Source organism: Sorex araneus, chromosome 5 (genome assembly GCF_027595985.1).
Source record: "Sorex araneus isolate mSorAra2 chromosome 5, mSorAra2.pri, whole genome shotgun sequence".
NCBI classification, from domain to species: Eukaryota; Metazoa; Chordata; class Mammalia; order Eulipotyphla; family Soricidae; genus Sorex; species Sorex araneus.
Genome location: NC_073306.1, coordinates 192,580,812 through 192,594,380, shown reverse-complemented (window position 1 = coordinate 192,594,380; position 13,569 = coordinate 192,580,812). Strand labels below are relative to the sequence as shown.

The 13,569-nt window shown below is 40.6% G+C and overlaps 2 protein-coding genes across 2 annotated transcripts in view; one reads left to right on the top strand and one right to left on the bottom strand.

Moving 5' to 3' along the window:
• STAP1 (signal transducing adaptor family member 1) overlaps nt 1–2,458 on the bottom strand; it is a 40,400-nt gene extending 37,942 nt beyond the window's left edge. Inside the window, exon 1 of the mRNA XM_004620295.2 lies at nt 2,339–2,458. Within this exon, the coding sequence (XP_004620352.1) occupies nt 2,339–2,458 (120 nt within the window). The remainder of the gene's footprint in view (nt 1–2,338) is intronic.
• A 9,203-nt stretch (nt 2,459–11,661) lies between these two features.
• The window catches only part of CENPC (centromere protein C), a 48,766-nt gene continuing 46,858 nt past the window's right edge, over nt 11,662–13,569 (top strand). Inside the window, exon 1 of the mRNA XM_012935419.2 lies at nt 11,662–11,819. Coding sequence (XP_012790873.2) covers nt 11,802–11,819 — 18 coding nt within the window. The 5' untranslated portion in view covers nt 11,662–11,801. The remainder of the gene's footprint in view (nt 11,820–13,569) is intronic.

The window sequence follows — 13,569 nt, the reverse complement described above, 5'->3', positions numbered from 1 at the left end:
TCATAAGTACTTGTAGACTCAAAACTGATTTTTAGCATATTAATAAAACTATAACTAATACTAAAATGGAAAGTTTAACTTTTAGAGTGAGCCACATGATTTTACATATGCTAGACTTTTAACGATTTGAAACCACCCTACAAGTAGATTCATTATTGTGTTCTTCTCACTGACATACAGGTAGAAAGAACTTTGCTTTAATTCAAGTGGTAACGCAAACTAATTTTATCAGAAATAGTTTTTTTGTTTGTAACTTACTCTTTCCATTTACAGAATGCTTTCTAAGAAAAATGCCATCAGGGAGCAATTAAGTAGACATTGTTCCTTACCAGACTAAGTGTCATTAAAATCAAATATTTGGGATCCAGGATCCAGTGAGATAGTAAAGGGGTTAAGGCACTTGCCTTGAGTGCCACTGACCCCAGTTAAATTTCTGGGGTCGCATAAGACCCATAGGTTCCACTAGGAGTAATCCCTGAGCACAGAGCCAGAATAAGTATAACCAGGTGTGACCCCCCAAAAAACAAAATGAAAATTTAAAACAGAGTATTGGGTTTTTATTCATGTTTCAGAATTGAGTGTGCTGCTGAGAGCAAAAAAAGGTGCACAATTTTTACTGAAAAGAATAAACTGAATGAAAAACGATAATATTGCAGACATTAATTACTTTTTGGGAGTAAGCCAAATTATTCTCTCCATTTTAGAGCCAAAGAAACAGTCTCAAGCGAATTAAGTAACTTGTAAGATTGCAGGCTATCTATGACAAAATCATTTCATAAAGACATATTTTACTTTCTCAGAGAGTGTAGGACTTAAGTAGTCTGCCTTGCGTGCGGCTAACTGCAATTCAATCCCCACCGCATTTGGTCCTTTCCCACAGCCAAGAGTAATCCTGGAGCACAGAGCCAGGAGTAAGCCCCCAGCACCATAGAGTGTGGCCCAACTCCTTCCCCCCTAAAGAAAACCGGTGTCTTACTGATACTCTACAATTCTTGTTTTTTCTATTAATCATAGCAATGAGTACCTCTTATAATATGAAAAGAAACTTAATATAAGGTACTTGTATTATAAATATTTTCGAAAACTTTCAATACATAATAAAATTTAAATTACAAATTAAATATTAATTTTCCCCTGAATTCATTTTTTTAAAAAAAATCAGATAATAAAATCCCAGTGTGGATGCTCGCCTTGCAATCTGCCAAACTCCGTTCAGCCCAGGCACCACTTAGCACTGCCAGGACTGATCTCTAAGCAGAGTCAGGAGTGAGTCCTGAGCAGAGCTAGTGTGCCCCTTTTCTCCAAAGCAAAAAAAACCAACATTCCAGTGTAATCCACAAATACTATAAATTTCTATAACACCTGTGTCAGAATGCAAATTATCATGCCTTTTCTCTCAAAAAGCAAATGTTCTGATTATATGTGTAAGTGCTAAATATATGCTATTTCAGATAGTTTTATCATACACATTGTCATGTTAACAAATTCTCAGAAAAATTATCATCATTATTAAATATTTCTTATGGAATTTCTAACCTAATTATGTCTATAGTTAATATTTATTTTTCATTAAATTTGACCTAAGTTAGTGGTTTTTTTCCTGATTAACAGACTTTTTCATGTTTGTCTCATTTAGAGTCATCCACAGTTAATATTTTAAAGATCCATACTTTAAAAGGGGATGCATATATGTAGCATAATATAACTAATACAAATACTCCAGGTATCATGTTTCAAAGTTACTCTCTTAAACAGTTTTTATTTATTTATTTATTTTTACAAAGCTGTTTGTGATTGGTTTCAGTCATACAGTATTTCAACACCACTAGTGTTATTTAGAACACACAGTTGAACAAAATGTTAAACAGTGTCAATTTGACTTGCACAAGTTTTTTCAAAAGTTTACCATTTAAAAATAATTTGATCAGTAACTGTAATTTAAGAACAAGTGAGAAAAGAAGCTGAATATTTAATTTTAACTAGAGGTTTTTTTTTATGCTATTATCATTATGGAAGCATAGTAACAACTGAATAGAAATCATAGGCAACCTTTATATTCTAAACCAAAGTCTTCTGTAATACTTAAATAAGTTATTTGAAGACTTAGTTTAATAATATTTTTACATAAGTGACAATATTAGAACCATGTGTTACTATTTGTAGCACATTTTAAAATACATGCAATAAATACAACATTCTAATTGAAATACACAGAGTTCAAGGAAAAGGGATGTGATTCCAACAGAAACAAGAAGGCTCTTGTCACATCACATCATCATCATCACCAATTTTATATAAACAGATGCTTTTCATTTAACATTATAATCTCTGGACTTACCTGGTATTCTGAGCGCTTGACTAATAAAAAGCCTTCAAAGTATAAGGGGAGAGCAGTAATAGTTAACCTTTCTTGGAAGATTCTTCGAGGTGCTGGTTTGGGGGGCTTCTTAGCCATCATACCTTTAAGTTGGTATGTGATTTTAGTTTCAATTACAGAGTCTTAAGCAAAATGAGATCTCTCCTGTATGAGAGGAAAAGACGACTGCTCAAAGAGGAAGTCCCAATTCAGTTTTAACCACTACCACCAACAAGAAGCGAGCTTGCAAGCACACACACACACACACACACACACACACACACACATACACACACGCACACACACACACACACACACTTAGTTTTTATTTCTCGATGAGGTAAGAAAGAACAGACTTAAACCAGATTAAAAAGGGGCAGTGTCTGAGTAATCCACATGAAGGTAGCAGAAAAATAAACAGATGATTAACAACACAGAAAGATGAAAGGACGAGATGTGTGTGGAGATTATGAATTTTAGGGGAGACAAAAGTTCACATTAGGTCTTCTTTCACTATTTACTGTTTGTTGATATTCATTTTTTTTAAAATCCCTGGAAGAAGACATGACTTGAATGAACTCTACATCATTAAAATTACTTCATTTGCTAATTTTACTAGGACCAATTCTGCTGTAAAACTTGAGTCAAATGTTTAGAGAACAGAACTCCTTATCTTGTGCTCATTTTGATGACCCACTAAATAGAAACCACTTTGATGTAATTTTCACTTTTTTCCTCTTATAGGTATTACAAGGGTACTTTCAGATCTTTTTCGGGATTAAACTGCATTCCAACAGGATCTATGGCACCCCTGAGATTTAAGGGGTAGGAGGTCGGTCCCCAAACCAATCAAATCCCAGGGACATAGATGTGTGACTTCTTTGTGGAACTGTAGAATAATTGCCCATTTGGCCCAGGACCTCACCTGGGTCTTCCCATCTCTGGCAATCTTCACTGCGGTTCAGAGGAAGCTGTAAATCTCCCAGGTACTCCTTTATATCTGGCAGCAGGGCTAGTTTTAATAGCAACAGGAAAGTCCAGAAAGAGAGATAATGTGTAGAATAGAGAAGACATAACTTACAAATTTATAACTTGAAATTGTCGCTTCAAGCTCCAGATATACAGGATTCGGTTACTATTTTTCTTCCTCTTCACTATGTTTAAGACCCACTAGTTCTTTAGAGAATGAGGCACTGTGTATTCATTTCAATCCCTTCTAGCATGCCATTCGTAATTGAAAAGGTTAAAAAGCTAAAAGCTAAACTTCCCAGACAACTCTGCAGCCAGAGTTGAGATCCGTTTAGAATTAGCAAGCTTAGCTAAAAGCTGTATATGATTTTTCTAGAAGCAAGTATGACCTGTAGACCTCAGACTTTTCTGTGTTAAGGTCACTAGACAAAGACTCAAGGATCTCATGATTAGTTTTATGGGTGTTGATAAGCAAGGCATAAAAACATCAGTTTTATGGTTCCTGTTATGAACAATTTGATGTGTTTCTGGAGCCTGCTCACAGACTTTAATCTGGAGTGTCATCTTTTATATGTTAGTATTGTAATTGCAGTGGTTCTTGACTGTGCAGGGTTTGTTTTGTTTTAGTGGTATCAGCATTAGTGTTAGCTTCCCAATTTCTCATTTTGTGTTCTCACTACACATTCAGTAACTGGTTCTTGGTCACTCAGTTCTTTAGTGCATCTTTGGAAACCATTCCTGGAAACCTAAAACATTTCTACATCGAACTCAACATCTGTGTAAACTATTAGTAGATCCTCTTGAGTTTAAACTACTTTTCATGAATTCTGGTCCATGCAACTGACCCCTGATCAATACAATTCCCCACCGTCCATAGAAGTGTTTCCTAAAATGTCCCTATCATGTCCCAGGAGGGGAATGAGAAGAATATGGCAGTGGGGAGCAGGAGAATCTACAGAGCAGTTGGGGAATGCTTCTATTTGCTTAAAGAAGGTAAATTTCCCGGGGCCTCTAGGTTTATTTATTTATTCATTTATTTTTTTACTTAAAGAGGACTGTAGGCCAAATAAGTTTAGAAGCTCTTGTCTATAGGAATAAGTGAGGACATTTAAGGTGTTCCATTATATAGCTTCATTTGCAAACATGCGCTCTTTATAACATTTGACAAATATTCTGCTAACAGCACATCACTTATGCCTGTCATTTCTTGCAGTTTGTCACACTACTTCTTTAAGCTCATGTATCATTTACTATTAGATATTTGCCCTAAAGCAAGAGTTTGAGCGTTTTGGGATTTTTTTGGGGGGGTTTGCTTGTTTTTAATTTTTTTCCTTTTTGGGTCACACCCAGCAATGCTCAGGGGTTACTCCTGGCTTTGCACTCAGGAATTACTCCTGGTGGTGCTTGGGGGACCATATGGGATGCCGGGGATCGAACCCGGGTCAGCCGCGTGCAAGGCGAACGCCCTACCTGCTGTGCTATCGCTCCGGCCCTGCTTGTTTTTAATTTTTTTAAATTGAATCACAGTGAGATACTGTTACAAGGTTATTCATGATTTGGTTTCAGTTATATAATGTCCATACTCCTATCCATTCACCAGTATATACATTTTCCACCTGAAATATCCTCACTTTCCTGTTCAACCCAACCCCTGCCTTTATGGCAAGCACTTTTCTTCTGTCTGTCTCTATCTCTGTCTCTGTCTCTGTCTCTATCTATCTCTCCCTCTCCCTCTCTCTCTCTCTCTCCCCCCCCCCTCTCTCCCCCTCTCTCTCCTCTCTTTTTCCTTTTGGTCATTATGATTTGTAATACAGAAAGGTTACCTTTACTTACTTTCAACACTTAGTTCTTGTTCATAGTGATCATTTCTAACTATTATTGTCATACTGGCCCCTTCTCTATTCTAACTGAAGTTTGGGTATTTTGTTGTTGGCAAAATTTCAGAAGCACTGAAATTTATAAACATCTAAAATATAGTATCATGGGGCTGGAGCAATAGCACAGCGGGTAGGGCATTTGCCTTGCACGCGGCCGACCCAGGTTCGATTCCCAGCATCCCTTATGGTCCCCTGAGCACCGCCAGGAGTGATTCCTGAGTGCAGAACCAGGAGTAGCCACTGAGCATCACCTGGTGTGACCTGAAAAGCCAAAAAAAAAAAACCCAAATAAGTGTCATATAAATATTTGAAAGAATTTAATATTTTCTCATTATAAATGAAAAAGGGAGGTCAGAACTCAGGACCTCCGTCGACGGTCAAAAATCAGGGATGCTGTCTCGTTCGCCAAGGCATCAAAAATCAGATGGGCCGGTCATGTAATGCGATTCAGAGATGACCGTTGGACTAGAGCTGTTAGGGACTGGATTCCATGGGACATCAGAAGACCTCGTGGCCGCACACCAACTAGATGGTCAGATTTCTTCGTCAAATCTCTGAGTGAACGATTTGAGGCTCTTTCTGTTCCTGGAGCGAGCAGGTATCATTGGGCTACACTAGCTCACGACAGGGACAAATGGAGATGTTACTGGTGCTCGCTCGAGCAAATCGAAGATCAATGGGACTGCAAGTGAAGTGATAAATGAAAAATCTAAAAATTTTAGACTATACATAAAGTTCTAAAGAAGAAAATGAAAAATCACATGTTAATCCATCATACTCTATTTGCACTGAATAAATGCCATCACCTTTTGGCATCTTTTCATGTATTTTTTCACATAATATATCTAGAACACATTTTCACGCCAATGAATATAAATGTAGTAGCACTGTAGCAATGTCATTCCGTTGTTCGATTTGCTCAAGCGGGCACCAGTAGCGTCTCCATTGTAAGACTTCTTGTTACTGTTTTGGCATGTCAAATATACCACAGGGAGCTTGACAGGCTCTGCCCTGTGTGCGGGATACTCTTGGTAGCTTGTTGGGGTCTCTGAGAGGGACGGAGGAATCGAACCCGGGTCAGCCACATGCAAGGCAAACGCCCTACCCTCTGTGCTATCGCTCCAGCCCGAATATAAATGTACATTACTTAAAACCTGTTTGGCCATCAATGAAATTTAACTTTTTATGAGTTAGAATTTTAACATAGAAATATACTATTTTTGAAAATATGAATGTGTTTTAAATGAAAAACAGGATCATTTTTATGAGCTAAGATTTATGTTCACTAGAAACAAACAATAGAATACAAAATGGATACCCAGAGAACAGTGCATTTTTGTTGTATTCTTGTTAAGACAATCTATGTAATAGAATATAATTGCAATTAATAATCAAATGAGGGACTGGAGCAAGAGTACAGTGAATATACCTTGCATGCAGCAGACCCAAGTTTATCAACCTCTGGCATCACATATGGTCCCCCAATTTTCTAGTTGTGATCCCTGAGTGCAGAGCTAGGAGTGAGGAGTAAGTCCTGAGCACAGCCAGGTGTGACCCCCTCCTACAATTTTACTTATGTTGTGATTTTGGTTTGCATTTTCCTGATAGCTAATAATGTTTTACACAAAGGTCACTTTTATACCATTGACATGTCAAGCTTCGCTTAAACATCATCAAGTTTGTTAAAGGAGTTGGTTTAACCTTGCATTGGTACTAGCATTTGTTTTGCATTTTAGAACCTTTGAATACCATTGTCTTATGAAGTCACCCTTGTCTTTTGTAAGAGTTTTGTTTTCACTTTGAAATTAGTGTTTTGATTGTTTTCTGTTTTTTTTTAATATCTAATAATTGATCAGGGTGAGATTCATCTTAAATGTAATGGAATGATGTGATGTTAAGCTTTGGGAGTAGGATTAAATACAGGTTAATTTTTTTTTTATTAATAGTTTATTTTTAATTAGTGAGTCAACGTGAGGGTACAGTTACAGATTTATACATTTTTGTGCTCATGTTTCTCCCTTACAAAGTTTGATAACCCATCCCTTCACCAGTGCCCATTCTCCACCACCAGTAAACCCAACATCCCACCCCCCCTTCCCAGTCCCGTCTCCCCCCACCCCACCCTGCCACTATGGCAGGGAATTCCCTTTTGTTCTCTCTCTCTGGTTAGGTGTTGTGGTTTGCAATAAAGGTGTTGAGTGGCCATTGCGTTCAGTCTCTAGTCTATATTTGGCCCGCATCATCTTTCCCCCACATGAAATACAGGTTAATTTTTAAGAGGTGAGTACAATTTGAATATATTTTGCGCCATGATTTATAGGTTTCTGAATGGAACCTATAAATTTAGAGATCCTAAAAATTAGCCCATACCATATTTTGGGGGTGGGGGGCAGGGGGAAATCATACATATAACAGGACATATGTCCAAGGTATACACTCTAAAATTAAGGTCTCAATGCAGATCTTAAGGATCTGTCATAAAGTAAAATTGCCTTTTGTGAACTTTGCTGCCACCTATCTTTATATTGTAATTCTACTTTATTGATTTACCAATTTCAGCCTACTTTATTCCATAGGTTCCTTTCTCCTTTCCCCTTCCTATTGTTTGTTGATGATGTTGTTACAACGACCAGGGATTGCATACATGCCTGGTTGTGGAATTTCCACATTTTTTAGCTGTTCTTGCACCCTTCACTGTGATGCTTATCACAGTTTGGGCTCTGTTAATTGCAACACCCATGCTTGCCACGACTTTCTCTTACTAGACACAAATGTTATAGTTGTAGTGTTCATTAGGGTCACTGCAGTGTTCACATACATGTTCAGCAGAGACTGTACCTCCAGCACTGGACTCATACATCATTCCAGTTACTGCATTTACTAGAAATCTTGTTCCTTTTGTAGTCTTACACACATCTGGCTACAGAATGACTGCAAATCCCTTGTGTTGCCAGGGGCTGTGAACAGCATAGCTGGCAGGCTTGGATAGGAAAGTTGACAAGACTGTGCTATGGGCATCTGGGACACTAGGGATTTGAACTTGGGACCATTTTTTTGGAGGGGGAGGGGGTACCATGTTGAAAGGCAGGCACTCTCAGCCTCCGTGTTATTTATTTAAGTCCCAATTTACCTTTCTGTCTCAGGCAAATTTTTGAAAAAAGACTACTTAGAATGAATGCAATCACAGATGGATCAAACATTTGCATTAACTGAGTTAAAACAGTAAACTTAATTACAAACAAAACTCAAAGTTCTAAAACAAGATTTTTTTTTTTCTTTTTGGGTCACACCCGGCAATGCACAGGGGTTTCTTCCTGGCTCTGCACTCAGGAATCACCCCTGGCGGTGCTCAGGGGACCATATGGGAATCGAACCCGGGTTGGCCGCATGCAAGGCAAATGCCCTACCCGCTGTATTATTGCTCCAGCCCCCTCTAGAACAAGATTTTTACCTTAGCAGATCTTACGTTGTAATAGTAACTATAATTTCTAGAACAGATTTATTTTTGCAATCAAGATAGTTTTTGCTGAACAAAATTTTCTTAGAAAGATGTGAAGAGAAAAGAGAGGAGTGTATGTTAAAGAACACAGGCTTCTCCAGAATGGGAAAATCATGCAAGCAAAGATACATGTTCAAAGGAGAACCTGAGTTTGAGAGAACAAGCTTTTATTTTTCGAATGTCAGTAGTGGAATGATGCACCCATTTTACTTGTAAAGGGTGTGCACAGAGCTACTAGATTTCTCTAGGATATTTACAAAGCGTTATCTTCGGTATAAAAGACTGCTTTGGGGCTGGAGAGATAGTACAGCACTTGTCTTGTCTGTAGCTAAGACAAGGCACTTGTCTTGTCTGTAGCTAACAGGTTCCATCCCAGGTACCCTATATGGTTCCGTGAGCGCCATCAGGAATAACCTCTGAGCACAAATGTGTCCCCAAACAAAACAAACAAAAAACTACTTTAAAATAACGTCCATTGGAATACAAAATTTAAAGTTTAAAGCATTCTTTACAATACTTTTGGAATACGAAATTTAAAGTCTAAAGCATTCTTTACAATAGTTTTAATAACAACATTTTTACAAAGTCATAAGTAACTGAAAGTTTCTATTTTCCGTAAGCTATATTTCTGGATATTTTAGTACATACACATTCACTTTACCTAAGAAAGTGTATAGTTGGGATAAAAACCCTTAAGAATTAGTTGTCATAGTTCATGATTTTGTTGCATTTTTGTGAAAAGGGGATCTGTAATGACAAATCTGGGTTATAGAAACATTACTGAACTAACCACTAATGTTTTAGGTTGTTAACTTTATGGCAGGGTTATCCAATACAAGGACAGTTGCAGATTGAACTGAAAGTTTGAGAACTGTGGGGTCTGTACAACATTTTGGTTTCCTAAGGACAATTGAATAATCTGCTTCATTTTCTCTCTAGAACAAATCAGTTCTTCCCTAATATTTTCTGTGCTCTGAATTTTATTCAGGTATGTCATAGCACTTCAAGTTACTGAAAATAAGTTTGAAAATTACCATTTCCAGTAGCAACGTAGCACTATTGTCCTGTTGTTCATTATTTGCTCAAGCGGGCACCAGTAACATCTCCATTGTGAAACTTGTTGTTACTGTTTTTGGCATATGAAATATGCCATGGGTAGCTTGCCAGGCTCTGCCATATGGGCCGGATATTCTTGGTAGCTTGCCTGGCTTTCTGAGAGGCATGGAGTAATCAAACCCAGGTTGGCTCTGTGCAAGGCAAATGCCCTGCCCTACCCACTGTGCTATCGCTCCAGTCCATTGCCAGTAGTCAGGAGAATATAATCTTACTCTACTTCTACAACTGTGTTTGCTAAAATTCCTGAGTGATAGAGTGTAGTGATTAAGTCTTAGTTCTGGTCAGAATATCTGAATTCATTCCCTGCCCTGACATTGAACAAGTGGGTGACTAAACAAGTTAAAAATTGATAAGCAGAAAAAAAAAGTTGGTAAGTGCCACAACTTAAACTCTGTTGCAGTTCTATTATATTTAAAACGGTATCATTAATCATCTTCTGTCATAGATATGTTCTAAGAATCAAATATGGTCAATCATGGAGCGTATTCATAAAATAATCAGACACATATATGTACTCTGATATGATAACAAATTTAGCTTTTAGTACTGTCTTTACTAAGTGTGTTAAAATCCAAATTATATTAATATAGTCCAACAAGTGAAATTCACACAGGTCCAAGTATAAAATTTACATAATAATAGCAAAAGCATTAATTACTGAATTCTTACTATAATCTTGACATTTCACTTAGAACTTAAAAAGAACCATTTAATCCACATTTTTAACAATCTTATTATCAACCCAAGTTACAGACGAGTGGGGTAATAATTTAAAATGCTCATGATGGAAGACTTAGTGGAATGCAGTAAATATAGGCCTGTTTGATTTTTAGAGTTTAAGTTTATAAACCCTCTTCCATGCCCAAAAGGAAAAAAAAAAAAACAACTGAGTGAAGAATTCATAAATGGTGGCCAGAGTCATAGTACAGTGGGCAGGAACCGGGAGTCCGAACCGGGAGTAAGCCCTGGCCACCAATGTATGTGGCCCTAAAACCAGAGAAAATAAAAATTAAAAATAATTTTTTAATGGCCTTAGCGGATTATTGCATTTGACAAAGCATTGTATATTTAAATATTAATTAGCCCGACTCGATTAATTTAATAAGCGTTTTCTAATCCCTTGCAATTTTGCGAGAAAAAGGGGACAAACCGACGGTGCTCAGGGCTTGTTCTTGGTGCTACGCTCAGGAATCACTCCTGGCGGGACTCAGGGGGACCATACGGGGTGCCGAGGTTCTCGCCACTCCCTGGCAAATCTTAATGCACTGAAACAGGACAAATTAGCGAATCAAGAAATGGTCGGATTCCCTAATGGTCTTCATAAGCTTTCTCAGATAATAATTATCTCCGAATCCCGGGTCCCAGGGATCGAATCCGGGTCGGCCGCGCGTAAGGCAAGCGCCCTGCCGGATACACCGAGTCTCCAGGGTCCGACTCCGACCTAAATAATTCATAATCATTAGCGTCATCACTTAAAGTGACTTAACACCGACGCTGCAGAGGTAGCTGAGAGACTGGCGCTGGGAAACTAATCACCTTCCCGGACTTCCGCAATTTCTACCTGCCACTCGCCCATCAACTAATTTGCCTCCTACCATTGGCGGTTCGGAGGACCGTAACAGCCAATGAGAAGTCTAGATCCGCTCCCGGCCTCCCTAGTGGGCCGTGATAGGAGGAAGTAAAGGGGCAAAGAAAAGAGATGCCCAATACGGGAGGAGAGGGCGGGACCAGCGAAAGGCGGGCTTAGGGTCCGGTAACGGCTTCTTCGTGAGCTGCGCGTCTGCGCATGTGCGGCTTGTTTCAAACTGCGTGGCGCTAAGCGCCTGTGGGGTGTGGCGCTCGGAGCCTATGGCGTGTGCCGGGCCGCGCAACCGGGAGGATTCTGTGTGACCCGGACGGTTCGCTCAGTACTGGCCTTCCTTGGGCCGCGTCCCGTCTGCGTGTCCGGCCCAGATCCCCGGCGCAGGCCGAGCCGGATCCGAAGATGGCTGCGTCGGGTCTGGTAGGTGCAGATCCCGCACTCGGGGCGCTGGAACGGGGCGCCGCCGCCGCGGGGGGGACACATGGGGCCGCTGGACGCGACGTGGAAATTTCCGTGGGGAAAGGTGGAGCCCTGAGGTGACTCTGGCCTGTAGCCAGAGTGAGTTTTCTTGGCCCAGATTTAAGCTGCGACGGCATCCTTGGGCTCACGGCCTCTTGCAATTCTTCTGGGGGGTGGGGGGGGGGGCTCCGGCCGGTTCCGGGCTCCCTCAGGTAAACTTCTCCCCCACTGAGGTATTACCGACACGCCTTCAAAGTGTGCCTTTGCTTCAGGTGTCTGGAGAAGTCCGTGGTGCAGTTCTCGTTGGTCGAGTCTCCAGAGAATGATGCGGTTCAAGGGTGCGGGCGGTGACGGGGGCGGGGGGCGGTGCTCCCTGCCGTGTCCGTGTTTCTGCACACCCCCCAGCCCCCACGCGGGTCACGATTCTTGTACTCGAGCGTTGTTGACGGGCGCAGTCTCCCCTGCAGCTCCTAGCAGCCGCCGAGGCGGAGTTTGTCTGTCCGGCCCTATCAGCTGTTGCCGGGACGCGCCGCCTCGGGGAGCTCCCTTGGGTAGGACGCGGGCGGGTGTTGGGCACTGTGTCCCCTCCTCGGACACAGCCTGCACAGCCGGTGCCACTGGAGGAAGGGGAGGGGAGTTAGATGTGCCGGGTGTCCTCGGGACCCTCAGTACTCTGGACGCATTTTTAGAGCGGCTTTAGGCTCCGAGCAGAAATTAGAGGAAGGCGGCGAGTGAGGTTTGCAGTGCCCCTTTTTGCCCCCACCGCCCCCATTGTTAAATCTCTCGCCTCAGCGATGCTTTTGCTAAATTGAGGTGACGACCTGGAGGCATCATAATCCAACCACAGGTCCTTGATTACGCTAAGTTCACTTTCAAGCATTGCACGTCACAGAGTGACACGCTGTCATCAGTTTAATTTCACTGTCTGAAAAAATCCTCAGAAGTTGGCCGGTGCATCCCCCCTCCCCTCATCCCGCCGCCGTTTTCAGTTTCCATGGTTTTGCCTTTTCCAGAAGTTAGTATAGTTGCAGTCATGCAGTAGGAAGTTTTTTTAGATGGACTTCTTTCACTTAGTATTTTCCCCTGAAGCATCCTTTATTGGTCCTGTGTGTATTAGGGAGTGGGGGGCGGGGGGTAGGGGGTGGGGATGAGGGATTTAGATTTTAAGTCTGTGTTTAGGTTTATTAAAAAACCAAACTCTTCCAAAGTAGCAGTATACCATTTTGCATTTTGGAATGAATGAGAGTTTTTTGTTACACAGCGGCACCATCAATCAGAGTTCTTAGTGCCATATATTATGACCCAGTAGGTGCATGGCAGTTATTCATTTTGATTTGTATTTGCTTTATGACAGGATGTGGACTATTACTGTTTTTTTTTTTTTTATAGCAAAACTGTTCTTAAGGGATCTTGGACCACTCCTGGTGATGTACTTTGGTACTTGAGTGGGTGGCGGGGGCGAGGCACCTGTTCCACTGGTGCCTGGGATCAAACATAAGAACTCCTACTTGCTACACAAGTGCTCTAATATTTGTGCCAAATTTTGAGCCCTGGAGCATCTTTGTCTATGCTGATTTGTCCTTTGTATATATCATTGGTGAGATCTCAGTCAAGGTTTTACACCATGTATTTTCAAATTCATTTCTTACTGTTGAAGTTTTTTGGTTGGAATTTCTTAGGCATCATGTGGGATGCCTGGGATTGAACCCGG